This window comes from Pelophylax lessonae (assembly GCF_965119305.1).
Source record: "Pelophylax lessonae genome assembly, chromosome: 9".
NCBI lineage: Eukaryota > Metazoa > Chordata > Amphibia > Anura > Ranidae > Pelophylax > Pelophylax lessonae.
In genome coordinates, this window is record NC_138776.1 from 129,495,374 (window position 1) to 129,518,504 (window position 23,131).

The 23,131-nt window shown below is 44.0% G+C and overlaps 1 protein-coding gene across 3 annotated transcripts in view; it reads left to right on the forward strand.

Moving 5' to 3' along the window:
* PCGF5 (polycomb group ring finger 5) overlaps positions 1-20,167 on the forward strand; it is a 113,225-nt gene extending 93,058 nt beyond the window's left edge. For all 3 annotated transcript variants that reach the window (XM_082268457.1, XM_082268458.1, XM_082268459.1), the window contains exons 8-10: positions 7,443-7,541; positions 13,839-13,928; positions 19,611-20,167. In XM_082268457.1, coding sequence (XP_082124583.1) covers positions 7,443-7,541; positions 13,839-13,928; positions 19,611-19,658 — 237 coding nt within the window. In that variant the 3' untranslated portion in view covers positions 19,659-20,167. The remainder of the gene's footprint in view (positions 1-7,442; positions 7,542-13,838; positions 13,929-19,610) is intronic.
* Positions 20,168-23,131: the final 2,964 nt, after the last annotated feature.

Sequence of the window (23,131 nt, forward strand, 5' to 3'; positions counted from 1 at the left end):
TGTGATCGCTGCATGAGTGAAAGTAGCTGCTATTTAGCTATGGGAGCCAGCTGCCTCCCATTGCTTTCAATGGGGTCTGCCTCCCACTAATTGCGGTAACCTCCATTGAGACTCTTACATCTAACTTGTGGTCGCATTTGCAGGTGTGAATGCACCCTTAATGTTTACCATAATAACCCTGTCTGCACCGTGCTGGCAGATTTCATGATCAATTGTAAAGGCAAGATTTAAACAAAAACAATGTTTCTTAACTGCTTCCCATCCGCGCTACAGCCTATATACGGCTGCAGCGCGACTCGAATTTTCGGGAGGCCGTTTTTAAACGGCCTCCCAGTGACACGCCCCCCGCGCGCTCCCGCGAGCGCGCAGCGGGGAGAATCTGTGTCGGCCGTGTCCCTTGGACACAGCCGATCACAGATCGTGGTGAATGGCCAATCACAGCGGCCATTCACCACGTGATCGGGCCGTCCAATGAGCGATGATCTCATATGTAAACATATGAGATCATCTCTCATCGCCGGCGCTCCTTCCTCACACGGAGCCTGCAGTGTGAGGAAGGAGGGGGAGCCTCACAGCGTCGGGGACACAGAGACATGTAATCAGGGCACTGATCACCAGTGCCCTGATTACTAAAAGGTAAAAAAACATACACAGTGCCCTCCCATCAGTGCCCACAGTGCCCGCCATCAGTGTCCCCCATCAATGCCCACAATCAGTGCCCATAGTGCTGCCAGTCAGTGCCCATCAGTGCCTGCTCATCTAGGCACTGATAAGCACTGACTGGCAGCACTATGGGCACTGAGTGTGGGCACTGATGGTGCTGCCCATCAGTGCCGCCCATCAGTGCTCATCAGTGCCACCCGTCAGTGCCATCCGCCAGTGCCCATCAGTGCCGCCTCTCAGTGCCCATCAGTGCCGCCCGTCAGTGCTGCCTCTCAGTGCCCAGCAGTGCCACCTCTCAGTGCCCAGCAGTGCCGCCTATCAGTGCTCATCAGTGCCGCCTATCAGTGCCGCCTATCAGTGCTCATCATTGCGGCATATTAGTACCTCCTCATCAGTGCCCATAAGTGCCACCTCATCAGTGCTCATCAGTGCCGCCTATCAGTGCCGCCTATCAGTGCCACCTATCAATGCCGCCTATCAGTGCTCATCATTGCGGCATATTAGTACCTCCTCATCAGTGCCCATAAGTGCCACCTCATCAGTGCCCATAAGTGCCACCTCATCAGTGCCCATCAGTGCAGCCTATCAGTGCCGCCTCATCAGCTCACATCAGTGAAGGAGAAAATTTTATTTTCAAAATTTATTCGCAGAAAATAAGAAAAACTTTTTTTTTTTTCCAAATTTTCTGTCTTTATTCTTTTTTTTTGTAAAAAATAAAAAACCCAGAGATGATTACATACCACCAAAAGAAAGCTCTATTTGTGTGAAAAAAATGATAAAAATTTCAAATGGGTACAGTGTAGCATGACCGCGCAATTGTCAGTCAAAGTGTGACAGCACTGAAAGCTGAAAATTGGCCTGGATGGGAAGGGTGTTTAAGTGCACAGTAGGCAAGTGGTTAACCTTTGTTTAGTCATGGCACAGTTTAAAAGTATAAACATTCTGGAGTTACCCCTGTCTGAAAATGCAGTCCCTCTAGATTAGAAAACCAGCCCTGATAGTACAGAGTGCAGGGGTCAGGTAAGTGTAATCTACAGAGTGTATGGGTCAAGAGTAAAAGTAATGTACAGAGATACTTGCACACACACACACACACATGCATGCTGATTTGCTGTACCTGACTGACCCCGATGCCTTCTCAGTTTGTTTGTCTTTCCCTTTAAAGTAGTTGTAAAGGCAGTAGGGTTTTTGACTTAATGCACTGTATGCATTAGGATAAAAAAAAAAAAAACCTTCTGTGTGTAGCAGCCTCCCCAGCACCCCCTTAATACTTACCTAAGCCCCATCTCTTTCCAGCGATGTCCATGAGTCCCTCGGCCGTCTTGAAATCTCCCTCCTGATTGGCTGAGACACAGCAGTGGCGCCATTGGTTCCCGCACTTGTCAATCACAGTCAGTTAGCGAATCAGGAGAGAGGGTACGGGCCGCTGGCTCTTATCTCATTCGACAGATTGATAGCGGCTTCCGCTGCTGTCAATCAAATCTAGTGACGCAGGGGGCGGGGCTGAGTCCCACTGTCTGTGTCAATGGACGCAACAGCTAGACTCAGGAGCATGCCCGCACAGGTTCCCCCAGGGAAAGCGGCTTTCCCTGGGGGCACCCGATGAAGAGTAGGAGCCTGGAGCGCTGCCGGGGCACCCCAGAAGAGGAGGATCGAGGCTGTTTTGCACAGAGCAGGTAAGTATAACATGTTTGTTATTTTTATTTAAAATAATTTGAATCTTTACAATCCCTTTAAAATCTATCAATTAAAAAATATCTATGCTATAAAATCACCCACAAATATCCATAGCAACATATAAAACCACAGCAATTTTGTGTTTTATGCCCTTGTACATTGTGTGTATACCTAGTGATCCTGCCAAATCCCCTGAGTTCTTGTTTCAAACTGATCACGGCAAACATGGAAGGAGATTCATACGCTAGTGGTCAGTCTGCATCCCTGGGATCACTACTGGGATATACAGGATGCTGTGCTGATACAGGGCGTGTCTGTATTTCCTGTAGTCAGTTGTGTGGCCATGCCCTTGCGGATCTCCTGCTCGCTTAGTAAGGGGGCAGGTTACATCATATATAGGGGGCAGGTGAATGGGCTTACATCAGACACAATGGGGAAGTAACTAGCAATGTATGTTTGCAGCAGCTGGACTGAACTGGACAGATCCCCCATTCATCCAATTAACAATGTCCTTAAAACAATGTTTCAGTTTGCACTAAGAATAAATAGCTCTAGCAATAGTACACATGCAATAAAGCCGTATTAAACCCCAAAACAAAGTGTAATATACTAGAGTTTACTAATCATTAGATCTGGTGGCTACATTATTTTTCTTTTTAGGCTTTTTTCCCCTCCTTTCACCTGGTGACCTGCCCAGTAACACACCTCCTTTAATAGAGCACCCCCACTCAGGATGAATGAGCAAAGGGGGCATATTTAGACAGCAGCATTGTCAATCTGGGGGGTAGGGAAGTATTAGATGAACTAACAGATTAGAATACACTAACAAATTAAAGCCAAACTCCAAATAATTCTTTATAGGCAGTTACGGCAAATAGTTTTTTTTTACCTTTTGGGATAAAGGTTTTACAGTACATAAATAAATGGAAGCTAATCATTGTAAGCACCTCTGCCAGTGTTAAATGGCTTGTCTCACCCCTGTAAACTAATACACTTGCAAGAGAGCTTGTTTTGAAAAACAATAAGACTAAACTGACTGGATCACCAGATGAAAACAAAAGAAAGAAAGCCTAAAATAAACATTTATGATAGTGCAGCTTTCCAATTTTTAGATATGATGGCTGTATTAGTTTTCTGTTTTTTGGGTTTAATATCGCTTTAAGAAATGTATCCCATTGCTCCTGTAATAGTATCGGTGTGTAAAAAGTCCCGTAGTCAGAAAAAGTGCAGTCATTTTCAAAACAATCTGCCGGTCGGTGCTCAGAGTGTAAATGGTAAGCCTCTCATTGCGTGATCCACAGATCTGGATGATGAAAACTTTACATTCTCCTGTATTAGCCAGTACTCAAATGCAGCTTTATCCATACATACAAATTAGCCTGGTCCAATAGCAGGAAGACAACAGTGCGTGGTTCTATGTGCTTGATGCACTGTCAGAGCTCTGGCTGATGGCTCGCTGACAGGAGTGCAGTGCTGATTGATACAACACCGCTCTGCTTGGTGGCATCACCCAATGACGAAGAATCAAGGACATTTCCTGATTAAGAAAACAGCAAAATCTATCAAAATGCTATCACAATGCATCAGAAGTGACGCTGGGGTACTGGGTGATGAAAACAGATCGACTTTGGGCTAAAAAGCAATCTATCTATCAGCACCCTGTCTGTCCCTGTCATTGAACCATCAGCCAAGGCTCTGACAGTGTATCAAGCCCAAATTTTAGGTACCATGCATGGCCTTCCTGCAATAAGATTAGGCTGATTTGCATGTATAGATAAAGTTACACGTGAATGCCGGCTATAACAGGAGAGCATACGTTTTTAACCTTCTAGATCAGTATGCAATGAGCAAGTTGCAAATAAGTTGATACATTGCTTATATCATTTCAGCCACTTACACTCGAAGTGCTGATTGGCATATTGTTTTGAAAGTGACTGCACATTTTCTGCCTACTGGATTGTTCATACACGGATACTATTACAGAAGCAATGGGATACATTTCTTAATGTGTGTAAACTATTGCTAGAGCTATTTATGCTCAGAGTAAGTGTTGACTGAAACATTGTTTCAGCAATCATGTTTGGCCAATGATAGTGACTCACATGTGCCCTCAACCTCTTAACTCTGGCTAACTTTGTTTTGGCTCCATGCACACTCGCTTAAAAATCGCTGCTTCTTCAGGAGTTTTGTGTTTTGCTTGTAGAAGCAGCTCAATGTTATCCTGTGTGTCCATGCACATTAGGACGATTAGAGGCATTTTTTGATTAGCGTTTAGAGGCAGGATAATAAACCCTTCTGGTTTGCGTTTCTGATTGGAGCTTTCTGGCAGAAAAAACTCTAAACTCACCTAAACTGAACAAAAAACGCTCTATATGAGTGTTTCTTTCTCTTTTTAAGCCCAGTCTATATGGAGCCGAAGGCTCCTTTCGCACTTGTGCTACTTGGGATGTGATTTGTGAGACCCCAGGCCGCAGGAAAAGTTGCCTGCACTACTTTGAGCCGACTTTTGATGCAACTTTGGTCCAGAGAATGTAAAGTCAGATCAAAGTTTCACTGAACATCGTGCAACTTTGGAGACCCGTTAATGAAAATGCAGCCTAATATTGTCATCTTACACAAATGTATTCAGTCCGCATTTCTGATATGATGCCCTAAAAATTTATCTGATATTTTCCGCCTTTTGCTCTGGTATATAGATGTTTTTGTTGTCTTCTCCACCAGTAATCGTTGATGGTAGGTACTTGGGATATTCTTCATCATTATAGTTTATTTAACCGCTTGCCGACTGCCCACAGTAATATTACTGTGGCAGTGTGGCTCCCCTGGGTCCAGTCACGTAGTACTACGTTACTGGAGGGGAAGGGGTTTTGGCAGCGTGTGTTTAGACACAGTGAGAGGTGGGCTGCGGGAGGAAAGGCGGCGATTGCCACCTTCCTCCCGCGATCATCCGGTAAACGGAGAGAAGACCCGTCTGCTTATGTAAACAAAGCAGGCGGATCTTCTGTGAGACAGTCAGGGACAGATCTCAAGTTTCAGCCAAGCTTTCAGCTGAAACTGCGATCTGTCTGTGCCTGTCACAGAACCCCCCCACAGTTAATAAGCATACAGGTATACATTAACCCCTTTGATCAACCCCAGGGTTAACCCCTTCACTGCCAATGGCATTATTACAGTAACAGTGCTTATTTTTAGCACTGATTACTGTAGTAATGTCACTGGTACCCCTAAAAGTGTCAAAAATGTCAGTTAGGGTTCCGATCTGTCCACAGCAATGTCGCAGTCCCGCTAAAAATCACAAATCGCCGCCATTACTAGTAAAAAAAACAAAAAAAAAAAAAAAACAATAATGACATAAATCTTTTCCGTAGTTAGTAGACGCGATAACTTTTGCACAAACCAATCAAAATATGCATATTGCAATTTTTTTTTACCAAAAATATGTAGCAGAAAACAAATTGGCCTAAAATGTTAAAAAATTTTGATTTTTAATTTTTTTTTTTTTTTGAGAATTTCATATAGCAGAATGTAAAAAATATATATATTTTTTCACAATTGTCGCTCTTTTTTTGTTTATAGCGCAAAAAATAAAAATCCCACAGGTGATCAAATACCACCAAAAGAAAGCTCTATTTGTGGGAAAAAATAGACATCAATTTTGTTTAGGTACAGCGTCACACGATCGCGCAATTGTCCGTTAAAGTAACAGTGCCGAATCGCAAAATAGGGCCTGGTCATTAAGGGGGCAAATCCTTCCGGGGCTGAAGTGGTTAAAAAAGAGAACTTTCTTTAATATTTTTTAAAAACATAATTATGTATACACATGGGATCTGCCGCTTTTGCCAATTATGTATGCAGACCCTGCTTCCTGCTGTGTGGTGCTGCACAGTTGTTGAATGAAACTTCTCTTTTGCACTATGATGGTTTGTGAGTCAGCTGAATCACAGATAGCAATACACTTCCTGTGTGTACTTGAATGGCATATAGTTTGTGCCAAAGCATTGTGTACCATAAGCAATTGAAAATAATTTTTTTTCAAAAAATTGCACTTTTTCAATCCTTTGTTGCTTCTCTTTGGTGCTGATCTCCTGCAGCCACTTTGTCTGCATACATGTACTCCAGTGACGGCTACATGGCTTTCTCAGGGAGGGTTTCCGGATTGTGACACCACTGGACCATGTTTGTGTATTGTGTGTTTAGTAGTGTATACAATAGAAGCCTGGGTGAGCATGCAGAAACACAATTAGGAGACGGAGAGAGCATTATAACCATTTACCAGAAAGTGCTACTACAAGAGCCTTTATCAGGAAAATCGCTGAGTATTATTTTAATAAAAGCGAACAATTCTGAAATGACCTTAACATGTTAAAAGCTTATGAGATTTTAGTGATTGGGTTCATCTAAACTTTAAGCATTTAGGCAGAGTAACTGTAGTAGCCAATCTATCCTGCCTGCATTAGTTATTTTACAAGCCTCTGTTTAAAGAGGAGTTCCAGGTTCCCCCCAAAAAATTAAGTCAGCAGCTACAAACACTGTAGCTGCTGACTTTTAATTTAAGGACACTTAAATTTGGGTACAGGCACTTGCTTTTCTAGTAAGGGAAACAGGAAGTGAAGCCTTGCAGCTTCACAGCTGGTTTCCTGCTGCACCTTGTAAATGGTCCCATAGTCTTCTGAGACCTGTGATGTGTCCCAGAAGACTGCGGGGAAGGAGGGGGGGGCCCAAACGTCTGGATAAGATCACCGTGGCAAAACCAGGTACCTGCTCACCAGTAGCGGCTGTGGTGCTCCATGGGCCGCAGGGGAGGGGGGGGGGGCATCAGACCGACCGCACCAACATTTTAGGGTGGGGGGTGCAAACAAGCACAGCTTCCCCTTTTGGGTGAAGTCTTGCTCCATTAAAATGAAAAATTCAATGAATTGAAGCCTATCAAAATTTTAAAGTCTCATCCAAAATGATTTTTTATTTAAACACTGCAATGGGATCAGTTAGACAGTATGCCAGGCCTGGAGCACTGACAGGGACTACCTCGTCTTTTTTGCACTCACTGTTTGTTTCCCGGCTTTTACTGCCTTAACTAAATTTTGCATTTATTTCATTTCTAGGGATTGATGAAGAAATTCATTCGTTGTTCAACACGCATAACAGTTGGGACTATCAAAAAGTTTTTAAGTTTAAAATTAAAGCTACCGAGTACTTATGAGGTAAGAGCAGAGCTGAGAATTAGTAATATGTCCATTTAAATTAACCACGGTTTACACATTCTATACACGTTATATTTTAGGCACCATGCACACTGGGCGTTTAGCCCTGGGGCATGGTGCTCTGGCATTTAACTGTTGGAGAAGAGCAACAGTGCATCATCCAGCCCCACTGTAGGCAGCCTGTAAAACACTATGAAATGGTGACAGCTGCTGATGACAGGCTGCATACAGTGGCCAGAGACCCATGTACTGGACCTAAATTCCCAGTGTGCATGAGGTCTTAATGTGTTATATTAAAGTTTTTGAAATAGGTAGTCTCTTTACTGGACAGACATATCTAGTCCGTCCAGTGTTGTTTGTAACAACTAACTAAATTCTGGCAGTCTTTTTTTTTTTTTTGCAAGTTAAATATTTAAGAAAATTACATTTTCTTTTCTGTTCATTGAAGAACACAGCAGATCTTCATAAAAGATGTTTTTTTTGTTGCCACCTATAGGAGCAGGATGCTAGTTGGAACTAAAAGTATGCCCAAAGGGAAGCCCCCTGCTGGTGACCGAACCCCCCAGTGCTCAGGAGTGGGGAGCTACAATTCTTTTCTGTTTTTTTTTTTTCTCACGTTTTCTTCTAGCAGATGGATTTTTGTCTTCAATTGCAGTTTCTCCACTCCTGGGGAATCACAGTGGGTATTTGCTGCTGTAATTGTGTGCCTTACACTCCAGGGGGGGGGGGGGGGCGACTCTGTGGGCACAGTATGATTTTTACTCATTTGTACCTAAGTGCTACATGTTTTGTGGCTCACAGACGCAGTGAACCTGCTTCCAGAGTGGGAGATAAGAGAACTGTGCAGTCTTCAGTGGAATCATTGATGATTTTTACTCCACTTTGGGAGGAGCAGGCTGCCTTTCTCCCAGTGCTGTGAGTGCACACAGTGCCAGAGGGATTTTGAGGAGATTTATGAATATCCCGTGCTGTTTTCCTGTGGGTCTAGTTGCTTAGGGGGGCAGGCCATTCTATTAAGTTGCATTCAGCAGTGTGCATGGTGTGGTCTCCCCAGTCAGATCGCTATCTTCTGAGCTGCATCTTCTAATCTACATGCTCTCATATCTCCACTAGGAACAGTGTGCATACAGTGCAGCTACTACCTTTGAACTCTTACCGCAGGTGCTGTTACCAGAGGAGTGATTCTGTAGCCCTGTTGGGGGGACTCCTAATCTGGGACAAGTGCCAGCTATGATCACGTCGTGGTGGGTAGGTCATAAAAAAGTTAGGGATACCCAGTGTTAGGGAGTAAGCTACTTTGTGTGGTTCCTGTAGGATGGGTAAGCAACCTTTTAGAGGTGATAATCTACCATGACAACATGGAAGAGATCAAAGATCCCCAGGGTGCTGCACACTTTTTTTTTTTTTGGGAACTATCAAGCCTCAAAAGTTCAGTATTGTGTAGGGCAGTGTACAGAGGTCAGTAAAAATGTAGGGCATTTTACAGAGATCAGTAGGGCAGATGACTGGAGAGCAGGAGAGAGACTAGCAAGGCAGAGAACAGGGCGTCTACAAGGCGAAAGACAAGGGGTTAGCAGGACAAAGAGCACGGGGGTCAGCAAGGCAGTGTAAAGGGGGGGGGGGACCAGGAAGACACAGTACAGAAGGGTCAGGAGGGCCTGGTACAGGAGAGACTGGAGCGTATGGTACAGGGGGGTCTGAAAGGCATGGTATAGGAGGGTACAGCCCAGGGAGGTCTGGAGGGCACAGTACAGTGGGTCAGGAAGGCACAGTCCAGTGGTGTCTGGAGGGCATTGCACAAGGGGGGTCTGGAAGGCAAGGGGATCTGGTGCGCACAGTGCAGGGGGGTTGACACATGAAATGACCTGTCCTGGATGGTCCTAGAAAAGGACAGGCTGCTTTGTTCTCCACTATTTCTAGATGGACTTGTCAAACAGTGATTCAGGCCTAAGCCCTGTTAGGCCGAGTCTCTGTTCCCTGTTACTGCACATTCCACCAAGGCGGGCCACCCATTGGGACTCTTTTTAAATTTGGTTGCACAAAAAAAAACATCCGTCATAAAGATCTACTGTGTCCTTCAATGAACTCTGAGAAAAGGATTTTACAGTGAGTCCAAAAAAAAAAAACCTTCGTCACTTGTCTCTCAGATCTCTGTTTGGATACCTTGTATCACATCTGCACATGTAATTCTGAAATTTGGTTTGCAGGCACTATGCAAATGAAAGCATAAATATGAGATCTTTCCAAGCTGGACACAAGTATACCAATTTTCATTTGGGTGGAGTTGATTTATGGGCCTACAAAAAAAATAGCCTTTTTCAATCTGTGTAGTTGGCCATCTTTATAAAGACGGTGCAATCTAAGCAACCACTTATAGATTTGAAAAATGGCTGTATATCAGAAACAATGTATTCTTATATATGCAGATGAATTCTTTTATAGATAAATATTTTGGCAGAAAACTTCATTAGGTCTGAACAAGGTATCATAAAAGAGGACAATAGTCCCCCACTGCCTGTATTCATGGAACAGGAGGTGCCTTTAACATGCAAATCCAGCCAAAACTTTTTTGTTTCCTTTTGGATATAGTTGGAAATGAGCAGGAACCTCTGTCAGGTTATCCAGGGCTCCATTAGATTTTCCTGCATTAACTGTCATAGGGATATTTGCTTTATCAGTCAGGATTGGAATTAAAAATCTACAAAAGCAACAGAGGCAGACATTTAAAGCTGAAGGAGATTATAATTTTCCTCTACTGTCATTTTTTTTTCTGTCTGTGTCAGTCCTGGATAGCAGTAATACCTTATAGGAGTTCTAGTCCTTCCGCTCTCTATCCAAAACTGAAAATAAGTCTTGGCTGGTCTGTAATTTGATCTTTTCATGGCACATAATAAAACCTCATATTTGAAATCTCACCATTGAAAAACGTAGAAGCCCGAACCATATGGGTGATTTCAACTGTTTGTTGCCGACTGCATCCATATATGCAGCCTCATGGTAGTGGGTCTTTATCCGTGGGGTCACATTTACGCTTGATGATATGATCAGATATTTTTGAGGGCAGAGGAGAGATCTGGGTTCTAATAGAATCCAGATCTCTCAGTAAGGAGTACATGGCATGTCACTGCCCATGCTATCATAAGGGATCCTGTCCATTAAAGCTGATCAAAAAAAAATAAAGACTGTTAAAAAAAAGTTAATAAAATAAATAATAAAAAATTAAAGCGCCTCCGTTCTTTTCCTGCTCACGCACAAATACCAATGCATATGTAGGTCCCGTACGCATGTGTAACGGTGATCACGTTACAGATGTGGGGTGTCACAGCAGGTGCAATATTTCTATATTTCTAACTTCATACCTCCTGTTTAACTCTAAACTACTGGTAACCTCAACCTGTAAAGGCTTTTAAGGCGTTGGCTATGAATAATTTAAAGTGGTTGTAAAGACAGAAGGTTTTTTAACCTTCATGCATTCTATGCATGAAGGTTCCCCCCAGCCCCCTTTATATTTATCTGAGCCCCGTCTTGATCCAGTGATGTGCATGAGAGCAGTGGCTCTCCCTGGTCTCTCTATCCTCATTGGCTCACACAACGTATGCCATTGGCTCCTTCTGCTGTCAATCACAGCAAGTGAGCCAATGAGGAGAGAGGGAGGGATAGGGCTGAGCCTCACTCTGTGTGTGAATAGACCATGTCCATTCACAGGATTGCAGCTCAGGAGCGTGCCTTCGAGAGGCTTGCTATAGGGGGCACTCAGCAGAGGGGAGGAGCCAGGACCGCCATCGGGGGACCCATAAAGAAGAGGATCTGGGTTGCTCTGTGCAAAACCATTGCACAGAGCAGGCAAATATAACATGTTTGTTATTTTAAACAACTTCAGGTCTGCCCTATTATGTTTTACTAAATAAAAATATCCCATAGTTTGTAGACGCTATAACATTTGCGCAAACCAATCAATATATGCTTTTTGGGATTTGTTTGCCAGAAATATGTAGCAGAATACATATTGGACTAAAGAAATGTGTTGGTTTTTTTAAATTTTTTTATTGCATATGTTTCAAAGCAGAAAGGGTCTATCTTATTTTTCACGTAGTGGTGGGACGCTATTTTTCTTTTTTGTCTTATCCATGGGTGTATGGAGAAGCTATTTCTGTCCACTTTTTCCATCATGGACTTTTAATTGGACTATGACCACTTTTATTCTATATTTATCTACTTTGGCGCTGCCCTTCGCTTGTTTCATGTGCTTTGTATGGTTATAATCTTGCCATTTTGTGCTGGCTGCCTTTGTTTTTAGTATAAGTTATTTTTGTTCTGAGCGCAGATATATTGTATTGTATTATCTTTGTGATTGTCAACAGCAGGAGAATTTATCTGTTCTATGGTGGTAGGTTATGGTAATAGCAAGAAATATAAATGTAGCACCCTACAAATAGGTGCTAGGTAAAACCATAGTGGGTCTTGTCTGCTTAACAGCAGGGCTGCGATTTATCTAGCCAGGGTGTCAGGGCTTCCAGATGTGCCTGCTGAGGGGAGAAGTATCCCCACTGGCTCCTGTGAGAGGCTTCTCATAGGGCAGTGTGGGAAGCCCAATCAGGGGACACTTCCTAGCTTGTAACTACCCCAGAAGGCAGATTATGCTGCAAGGATTCTGGGAGCGGGTATAAGTTTGGGGGAAGTGCGTGACAGGGTGTCTTTGGCGGGAGCAGAGTCCCAGGAAGGAGAGTCTCTCCTCCTGTCTGAGGAAGGTGGATTTCTCGGGGTGTCGCCTGAGAGTCCAGAGTGTGCTGAGTTGAGCTGAGGGGGATCCGGTGTGCCGAGAGCCTGCGGAGAGAGAGGGAGAGAGGGGTCCAGTCCCAGGTCGTGAGTACTGCGGATTGCCCCTGGGGGTCTGCCTAGAGTCAGAGGGGACCACTCCAGAAGAGGTTCAGGGGATCCAAGGTCAGCTAGCTATAAAGGGGGTACATAGGTTGAGGACCCTGAAGTGTAAAGGGGGTACATAGTCTGTGGACCCTAAGGAGTTCAAGGAGCAAAGGGGGCATCTGCAGTCTGGGCCCTGAATTGTATTGCGTGTGCCAGTTACAGTGTTAGCTATCTGGAGTTCTACAAAATACTACCTCAAGCTGTGCCAGGCTGGGGAAAAGTATTCAGAGACTTACACAGTGAAGCAGTGTCAGGAGTTCTACAGTTCTCAGTCTTGCATCTACTGGACTATAGGTCAGGGATTCAACACTTCCTCTGTTGTACAGAGTGTTCACAGAGTCAGTGAGCGTTGGCTGGCGCTGGCTAGCGTCAAGGAAGCGCCAACGGGCATTTTTCCAGAATCAAAGTCCCAATTTTAATTAGTTCAACCCGAGAGGAGTATACCACTCATTCCCTTCTCCCATTCCCTTAATTTATAATAAAAACCACAAACAAAGATGCCGGAGTTGTCACAGTTTCAATTGTCACACCTGGGGACTCAGCTCACATGTGCTGGAGAAGATTCCCGTGTAACGTTAAAAAAAGCTACCTCGTGAAAATTCCCTACCCTCGTCACTTCCTGTGCACCTACGTCATGGAACAGCTGAACAGTTTACCAGTGCGCATGCTCATAGCTGCGGAGGGTAGGGAATTTTCACGGGGTAGTGTTTTGTAACGTTACACCGCATCAGCTGTTGCCGCGGGTACATTAAATCATCTCCGCTCCAAGCCTTCTAACTTCCCTGATCTCGGCTCCAAAATGTAAAAGTGGCGGCGGGTCTATGAAAATATAAATCACGGAGATCTCAGCTCAGTGATTTATATTTTCATAGACCCGCCGCCGCTTTTATATGTTGGAGCCGAGATCAGGGAAGTCACAGGGGTTGGAGCGGAGATGATTTAATGTACCCGCAGCAACAGCTGATGTGGTGTAACGTTACAAAACACTACCCTGTGAAAATTTCCTACCCTATATACAGTTTTACAAATACTGTACGTTAAAGTTGCAAAACCATGTTCAGGCATTAGGATTTGCTTTACCCTCCATCATGAAGGAGTTAAAAAACCCCTGCAAATGAGGCAATTGCAAACTAGTGGTAAATCGTTCTGAGGCACAGGATGGAAATGGTCAGTGCCTCTAAGCCAGTGATGGCGAACCTTGGCACCCCAGATGTTTTAGAACTACATTTCACATGATGCTCTGCTATACCGCATGAGCATCATGGGAAATATAGTTCCAAAACATCTGGGGTGCCAAGGTTCGCCATCACTGCTCTAAGCCCTAAGGCAATGCAGACATGATACTTAATCTTTTTGCATAATTCTTTTTTTCAGCTGGATGTTCTATGCAATGGTGAGATTATGGGAAAGGATCATACAATGGAGTTCATATACATGACAAGATGGCGGCTGAGGGGTGAAAATGTAATTACATTCATACTTTTTAAAATCTTTGTTCCTGTTCTTACTGGTAATCCTGCCGGTAATGTTGGCCATAGATGGCTGAACCAGCTGAATTTTGATCCATTTGTGCCTGTGCCCGTTCAACAGAAGATAGTCGTTTGATCTGCTTCTGTCGGATGGGCTCCTTGGATAATTTTCCTCAATCAGTTGCTGACCAGTGTATTCTGACAGCAGAGAGTCCTGCTATCGCAATACAATGCCCCAGTAGTAAGGATTCCTCTATCCACCTATGTGGATGGAGGAATCCATTCATTTGCTGGCTGAATGAAAAAGAGAGTCATCTATGGACAACCTTACACACCTCTGGCTTCTCCATAACATAAGGGGAAGGGGTTTTGTATTCCCCATTCTTGAGAACAATGAAACTGATCAAAAGTGAGCGCAGGCAAAGCTTACAGGAGTGTATTAGCTCGCTAGATTTTTGGCAGAATTAAAGTGGTTCTAAACTCTGAAGGTTTGTTTTCTTACCTTAACCCACTGCCGACCCGCTCATGGTAGATCTACTGCGAGTGGGCGCCAAAGCCAGGCACCATGATGTATCCGTACGTCGCAGTGAGCTTCCTGGTTTGGCATGCGCGACCCATGCTGTGATTGGACACAGAAAAAGTGTGTCAACATACTTCATACAATGATTTTGGCTGAAACTTGCTTGAATCTGCTTGGCCAATTACAGCACAAAGTTGTGTGTTGACAAACAGACCTGCACAGGCAGCAATCTGTCTGTTTCTTCAAATTGATTTCAGGGAGAAAAAGCACACAGATCTGTTCGTAATTATCACTGATTGCTGTGAGACCGAGGCAAATCCATGCCTTGATCTCACTCACAAACAATGAAACCAGAAGTGATGTCACTTCCTTATCCAGACCCTTTCCTGGCCAGTAAAGCCAGGGGACACATCTAACCAGGAGAGATGGTGTGAAGGGCAGAGGAGACATTGGGGTCTATTAGACCCCCTAATGTCTCCACAAAGAGTACCTGTCACCTACCCAATGCCATCACATAGGGGTTTATTTACCCTTTGTGATAGCAATCAAGTAAAAGAAATGTAAATAATAAAATATAAAAAAATAAAAAAATTGCAGAAACCCCCCTTGCCCTGCACAAACGCAAGCCTAGTGTTTGCAGGACCTCTCAAGCTCTATCAGGTTGGATGGGGAGCGTCTCCAGTTATGTTCAATCGGGTTCAAGTCTAGGCTCTGGCCCACATGTGACATATCGCCACGAACGCCAGAGTGAAAATAATAATTCTAGCACAAGAGCTCCTAGTTAACTCTAAACTGTCGAGCTGTAAAGGTTTTTAAAGCCGTCACCTATGGTGATTTTTGGGCACCATCATTTTTGGCGATATCGCAGGCGCACGCAATTTTAAGACATGAAATATTTGGTATATATTTACTCGATTCATCCTCAACTTTTACATTTTAACCAGAAACTGGTATTATATGGTGTGGTTTTGCACTAAAACATATTTTCTCTTACGTCCTCTGACAGTTGCCGCCTACTCATACAGTCTTCACCAATGGGTATTGACCTCTTATCCATAGGAGCAAGCTAGGCATAAGACTTGTTAAAAACAAAGTAATTTACATAGACACACCTATGGGGGCTGTCCCACTGGTCTAATACCCCCCTGCTATCAGCCATCCCAACTCAGTTTGTCTTCTGCCTAGTTAGGAGTGAGATAGGCTCTCCCTGTGCCGGGGCTACAGTCTCAGCCTTCTTCTATTTCTTATGATTTTATTTCTGCAAATGTGTTTTTTTCTTTGCATTACTAGCTGTTTATTTATCAGCGTTTAGTTAGTCACTTCTTCAAGATGATGACAGCGTCGCGGAGCTGGGAGTCGCACTGGTCATCCTGGTTTCCCAGGACAGAGGGCCTTATGAAATCCCAGCCTGCCATCGAGCGTTTAGCAGGCTATGCGTACGCCCTGGCCGCGCAAACGACCCATCCCTGTCCTCAGGGATGACAGCCCGCAAGGTGGCCACCTCGCCTGGACGTCTCTCCACGGTTCCGTGCATTGCTAGCGTCCTGCGTTTTTGGCTGACGGAACCTTTGCCATCTGGGGTGGGAGGTTTCCCATCGATGTGAGGCACCCAGGCCATCGGGTACGGTAAGTACATTCTCTGTGGGGCCTTTGTCTGGGGCTGGCAGTCCTGTGTGTCTGTGGTATCCCCTAATGTCTGTGCGTTTATTGGGGCTCCCTTTCTCCCGGTCCCTGCGGGGACTTTCACTCAGCTAGTTCGCTGTGTGGGTTGTGGGGGTCCCTCTCTTATGTGACACTTTATGGTGTGTGTGGAGGTGCAGACACGTGCGGCGACCGCTGCGGGGTTAAAAACCGCCGGTCCGCCATTTTAGGTGTGGGCAGCATGCTGGCCTCACTGTGGGCGCTTCTGCAGCGATGTATGTAGTGTATTATGGCGGCTTACGGCGCCATCTTGTGTGTGGCAATGTGTTCTCCTGAGCACATGTCAGCGGCCATTTTCCCGGAGCCTCCCATTGCTTTCTATGGGCAACCATGTTTCCTTAGTCTGAAGTCCTAGTTCAGCCTCCTGCGGGGACATCACTTCCTCTTTCGGTACAGAGGAGATCGACAGGCGTGTGGTAACACTTGTGGTGTCTGTCTTTGCTGTTTTTTTGTGGGAATATCTCTGGCTATCAGCTTATTCCTGTTTGGGGGTCTGCTTGCAGAATCCTTCATAGCGGTGTACTGCGGGGGATCGCGGTGTGCTTAGAGGGCCAGTACCTTGAAAAAAAAAAAAAGTTTTTTATTATGGAGTTCCAGGACAACAAATTTCCCTCAGCTTTGGTGGATGATTCAGGTTCCTCTGAATCTTCTGCTCTGCCTGCTTTGACTGCCGCACTTGCGACTTTAGCGTCCAAAGTGGATCTTTTGATGACTGAACGTGATGCTAGAAAAAGGCCTAGGCTTTCTCTATGTTGTCCACGATTAAGGGCCAGTTATCTGCACTGGCCGTCTTTTTCCAGTGCCCATTGGCGTCTAACTCTTTGATTCACACCTTTATTCAAGGTGTGCATCACTTGGCCCCTCCTTGGAGGGCGCCCCTACCTCCTTGGGACTTGAACTTGGTTCTGTCCGTTTTGCAACGTTCTCCCTTTGAAAATATCAGGGAGATTTCTTTGCCTCTGCTGTTGCAAAAGGTTGCTTTTCTGGCACGCAGAGTGTCGGAGTTGGCAGCCTTGTCTTGCCGCTCCCCTTACCTGGTGGTTCATAGGGATAAGGTGGTCTTGCGACCCAACCAGTCCTTCCTTCCAAAGGTGGTTTCTGATTTTCACCTTAATGAGGACATTGTTTTGCCTTCGCTTTGTGCGAATCCTAAACATCCGAAGGAGTTTGCCTTACATTCCTTGGATGCTGTCTGGGCGATCAGGGTTTATCTGTCGTCCACTGAATCCTTTCGGAACTCGGATTCTCTTTTTGTCCTTCCTGAGGGACCTCGGAAGGGTATGGCTTCGTCTGCGGCGACCATTTCAAAATGGATCAGACAGACGATTGTGCAGGCCTATTAGATTAAGGAATGGGTACCACCCTTCCCTGTCAAGGCGCACTCTACCAGAGTGGTGAGTGCATCCTGGGCCTTCGGCATCAGGCTTCGGTGGTCCAGGTGTGCAAGGCTGCGACTTTGTCGTCTGTGCACACCTTTTCAAAATTCTACAAACTTGGATGTTCTGGCATCGGCAGATGCCTCCTTTGGCTGCAAAGTTCTGTGTGCGGCAGTGCCTTAAGGGTACCCTAGTTTTGCAGGGCCCTGGCTGTTGGGGTTGTTTTCCCCCTTGTTTATTTGCTTTCCTGGGTTGTTGCTCCAGTTGAGCTTTTCTGTTGCCCAGAGGATACCTTTCTGCTCACGTAAGGTTCCTTTCTCTGCGGTGGGTGCTGCGTTGCCTTTCTGACATTTGCGTTTCCCACCCCTCATGTCTACACTGCTTCTGGACATCCCATTGGGGAAGACTGTATGAGTGGGCGGCGACTGTCAGAGGACGTAAGAGAAAAGTGAATTTTTGTAAAATTTTACCGTAAAATTCCTTTCTCTGAGTCCTCTGACAGTCCCCGCCCCTCTATTTGGGGTTCTTTGGACTTTAACTACTTGCTACCAAACTGAGTTGGGAAGGCTAATAGCAGGGGGGTATTGGACCAGTGGGACAGCCCCCATAGGTGTGTCTATGTAAATTACTTTGTTTTTAACAAGTCTTATGCCTAGCTTGCTCCTATGGATGAGAGGTCAATACCCATTGGTAAAGACTGTATGAGTGGGCGGCGACTGTCAGAGGACGTAAGAGAAAATATGTTTTAGTGCAAAACCACACCATATAATACCAGTTTCTGGTTAAAATGTAAAAGTTGAGGATGAATCGAGTAAATATATACCAAGGGATAGGAAGGAATCAGAGGAATTTTACGGTAAGATTTTACAAAAATTCAGTTTTATTATATTTTTTCTGGAAAATTTGCATTTAATAAACAGTTGCACAAATACCATTTGAAACAAAAATTAGCAATTATCACTTTTTTTTATTCTATAGGGCCTCTGCTTTCAGAAAATATATATTGTCCAGAGAGTTTAAGTAATTTTATTGCCAAAATTTAAGGTTTTTACATGTATGCAACAAATAAAAGAAATTGCTCTGGAGCCCAAATGGTTAAGTGTCATAAGCTACATACATCAGTGTCAGTCAGCATTCCTCCAAGCCAGTGTCAGTTAGCTTTAGATTGTCCGCCACACTATCACAGTCACACTATAGATTGCTGATAACCACCATTACCAGTATAGTGTTTGTACAGACCAAGCTCTTGATCATAATCAAAGCTATGCTACTGCCCCCGAAAATGCAATTTGGTTTTTACCAAAGACGTGTAGCAGAATACAGTTGGCCTAAATTTATGAAGACATTTTTTTTTTCACTGGATATGTTGTAGAACAGAAATTAGAAAATGTTTTTTTTTTTTTCAAAATGTAATAAAAAGATAAAAAACTCAATGGCGATCAAATACCACTAAGCTCTGTTTGTGATATAAATTACATCTGCATATACAGCGTTGCATGACCGTGCCATTGCTAGTTAAAGTAGCACAGTGCTAAATAGCAAACAATGCCCTGGTCACGAAGGAGATGAAACCTTACCTGCATTATGGTAAAAAGACATTCCAATACCTATCCCCCCAACCCTTACCTGAGTCTGGCTAAATATCTATTATTGCAATATTTTAGTAAGCCTAATGGTGGCCATACACTATACAAACAAATCATCTGAAATTCTTTTGTTTTTCGGCCAGTTAATGGGCATCAATCGGTAATCGTCGTGATATTTCTTAGCTGAAAAAATGGACAAGTTTGGAAATTTTCTGCCGAACGAACAGTAAATTGAAAGGTTAATGTGTTTCTTGTCTAAACTGTTTGCACTAGGCATGTGTGAAAAAACGGATTCATTTATGTCCATTGAACGATGTATCGGTCATGATGATGACACGTTCGTTTGCTCTCACAGCCGAATGTTCGTTTTTCTAAAATGTTTGAATGATTTTTATATAGTGTATGGCCAGCAGAAGGAACCTTGGTTTGTGGAAATTAGAATTATCACAGTCTAATTATATTTTATGTAATGTGTTCTCTTTTGTTTATTGTAGTCTTATCCAATGGTATTGCAATATCGACCGAGAATTGACTTTGGTTAATTGGTCAGAACACACTGAGAAAAAAAAAACTGCACTGTGTTTACTCATCGACAGATTGCACAATGAATGGATGTGCCTAATTACATGGACTATAAGGACACCATCTATTTTCAGCATGCAAATATGGATGTGGTCTCTTTCTCTCCAGTTTGCCAGTAGTTTCTTCCTAGTTTATTGTTCAGAAATGAAGTGCCAGTCTGCTCCACAGCCTCTGACTTCTAGGTGTACTACCAACATGATGCAAACCCCAGATTGTCAAAGTGGCTGTATTACTGTTCTGCTGTGTTATTGCTTAACAGCAGTGTTCGTTTGTTCATTACATGTACTTTTTGGTAAAATAGTATCTGGTCTGCACTGTATAGGTTTTCCTGCAAACATTTAACTGACAAAGTAACAAACACTTGCATTGGGAAGACAACATTTATTTGTGCTGAATGTCCTAAAGACTGTTATATTATTGGATGTGATTTGCCAGCTGCTTCATTGCCGCTTCCCCTGCTTTTCTTTCTAGGTGTTTTCAATTTAGAAAATGGCAATAAGTACTTGCTGGTCCCCATTTATAAAAAAACCTTAAGTAATATTAAACCCAAAAGCAACCATTATATTGCAGCTTACCAATTCTTCGATGTGATTGCTGCATTCGTTTTCTTTCCTTTTTGTTCCTGGTGATCTAGCCTGTACATCTGTTGTTTTTCATCAGAACAGGCTGTCCTGCAGATGTAGCAGTTAGATGGTTGAAATAAACCAGTTAACAAGTGTGCCTAAAATGATCAGCTTTTATTTAATTATATAAAACCTTTATCCCAAAGGAAAAATAAACTGTTGCTGTAACTGCTTAAAGAGGTTGTAAACCCTGGAGGAAACAACAAAAAAAAGAAAAACCTGTAAGACAAAGGCACAATGAGCTAGTATGCATCACATACTTAGCTCTCATTATGTAAAACTTACCTTAGAACGAAGCTGTCTCAGCAACGCCCACACGCCGCTGAGATGGCTGACATCTTCCCTGGTGTTTCTTCTGTGTTCGCGGGCTCCGGCGCTGTGAGTGGCTGGAGCCGCGATGGCGTCATGCCCGCGCAAGTCGCCATTTACGGCACGGGCTCTGAAGGTCTGGCATGGTAAGCATCATCAGGTATATGCACTTTAAATATCTCCTAAACTGTGCAAGTTTAGGAGACATTCACAATACCTACAGGTGAGCCTTTTGACATTACAGTCAATGTGTTTGTCAGGTATGTCAGATGGGTAACTTCTGGGCTTCATGAAGCCCTCTTGCTATTGCTTTGTGGCCCCCAAGGATTTTAAAATTTTAATCCAAACTCCAGGAAAATAAAATACAACATCCACCCTTGCAGTGGGCCCTTACCCACCTTCCCCCAGTGCAAGGGTTTTTGCACTATAGTCCTCACTCCTGAAGCTCTGGTCTGTGGTTGGAGCACCAGTGTCATCACACTCTATACAGGGACATTAAAGTGGAAGTAAAGTCTGCTTTTTAAGTTGTACATACAGGTAAGCATATCTGTAGGTACCGTAAATATCTCCTAAACTTGCACTGTTTAGGAGATATTCACACGGGATGCAGCCGGTGACGTCACCGGCACATGCACTCTGAAGGGATGGCATACTGGTTCCTTACCTTCAGAGCTCCGGCCCGGGGCTCCCGCATGGCAGTGATGTAATCACAGCCCCAGCCGTTCATGCAGCCAGGGCCTGTAAACCCAGAAGGAAGACTGGGTGAAGATGGGAGCACCAGGGAGCCGTGACAGTGCTGTGCAGGAGGGCTCCATGTGCAGGTAAGTCTGTCATAATGTGCTAGTATGCGGTGCATATTAGTACATTATGACTTACACCTGCAGGGGGCCCAATTTTATTTTATTTTTGTAGCGGTTTACTACCACTTTAACCCTGTATGGTACTCTGAGGAGATTGAAGTGCGAGTCAGTTGCAGGTTAGAGAGCAGCTACGATGGGACTGATTTGCAGCACAAGATGAGCCTACAGGAATGAGAAGTAGGGTAAGTATTTACTCCCTAATCCTTTGACCCTGAACCAAACAAACATATGTGACAGTGGGAGGGGGTTCTCGCTGTAAGGGTGTTTTTTTTTTTTTTTTTCGTTTATTTTCCTGGAGTTGGGCTTTAAAATCGAGCGAGGCCCAAGCTGTGCCCCGGCTGATAAAACTTCCAGAAATATTTTAGTGCCCCTTTTTTTTGGGAAACAGTTTGGAAATTGTACCCAAGTGCTACAATTTGTTTTCTGGATGACCCTCAGCATACAAAATGTGGCCACTTGAATATTATTTCTGCACAATCTAACTCATAGTTGCACTTGCGTTTGACATGCCTAGTGTAAGTAGCTTTACTAAAAGTGAAAACAGTCCAATTTCCTGAACTTCTTGGAATGGACAGTTTGGTATTCTTGTTAGGAAAGTTGACAATGAGCCAGTCAGTACGTGCAGTACAATCATTTTGGGCATGGCAACTTCAATGCAGTACTTTTGGGTAAAATCTTTTTAGCACTAAGTACTTTGAGAGCAGAATAATTTTTGTTACACTCAAAAATTTACTAGAAAAAAGAATGCAAACTAATTCTACTCACTTCTAGTCCTAGTCATGTATTCAGGAATTTGGTGGCAATGGCAATAGAATGCGTACAGAAGTTCTAAACCTTCTCCAGAACTATATATAAAAAAAAAGATTGCACACTCTTTTGGAGACGGTCTGGAACATCTGTTCGCTTTAAATTGCTGCCTGTGCTTTTGCTGGGGAGATTTACTTTTTTTCTTGTCATAGTAATTACTGTCTCTGTGAGGGGAAAGGGGCACAAATCTTTAAGAACCTGACAAAGGTTCTACCCTGCCCCTCTCCACCATTACAAAGTGTTTTTTGATGCTGTGTTCCCTTTTGGAAAGATTTCACTTCCTATTTTAGGAACGGTCATCACTGGGACAAGCAGTGAGAGAAAATATGCATAATGGGGACACACCAGGAAAATCATGACCCTTCCCGGGTATTGAAAAAAAAAAAAAACCTGTTTTGGAGTTACTCATTCAACCCAGTCCAGTCCGCAGTGTTGCGGTAACTGCCTTAGGGCAGTCCATTAGAAAGCAGGTTTGTTGAGTTGTGCATTGAGAAGGTGTGTAGGGGGCGCCAGTCACAATAAATGGCACTGCAGCACACCGAAACACGTGACTGCGTTGTCATATCGAGTGCATTATCCTAGTGCACTGGTGTGAATCTTCAGTGTTCTCACTGAACATATCCTGTAAAGCTGGGAATACACCAGACGGTTGAATTAAAAAACAACCTCACAGATTCTTGCATCCACACAAGTGATGTGGATGCAGGGATCTCCCCTACTGCGCTATTGTATTCTGACCCCCCCCAGTCAGATTACCCTGATCAGTGCCGGGACAAGGTCATCCAGGGCACAGTAGCCAAACTGCGCCCCCCTCCCTTCATTATGTGCCAGCTT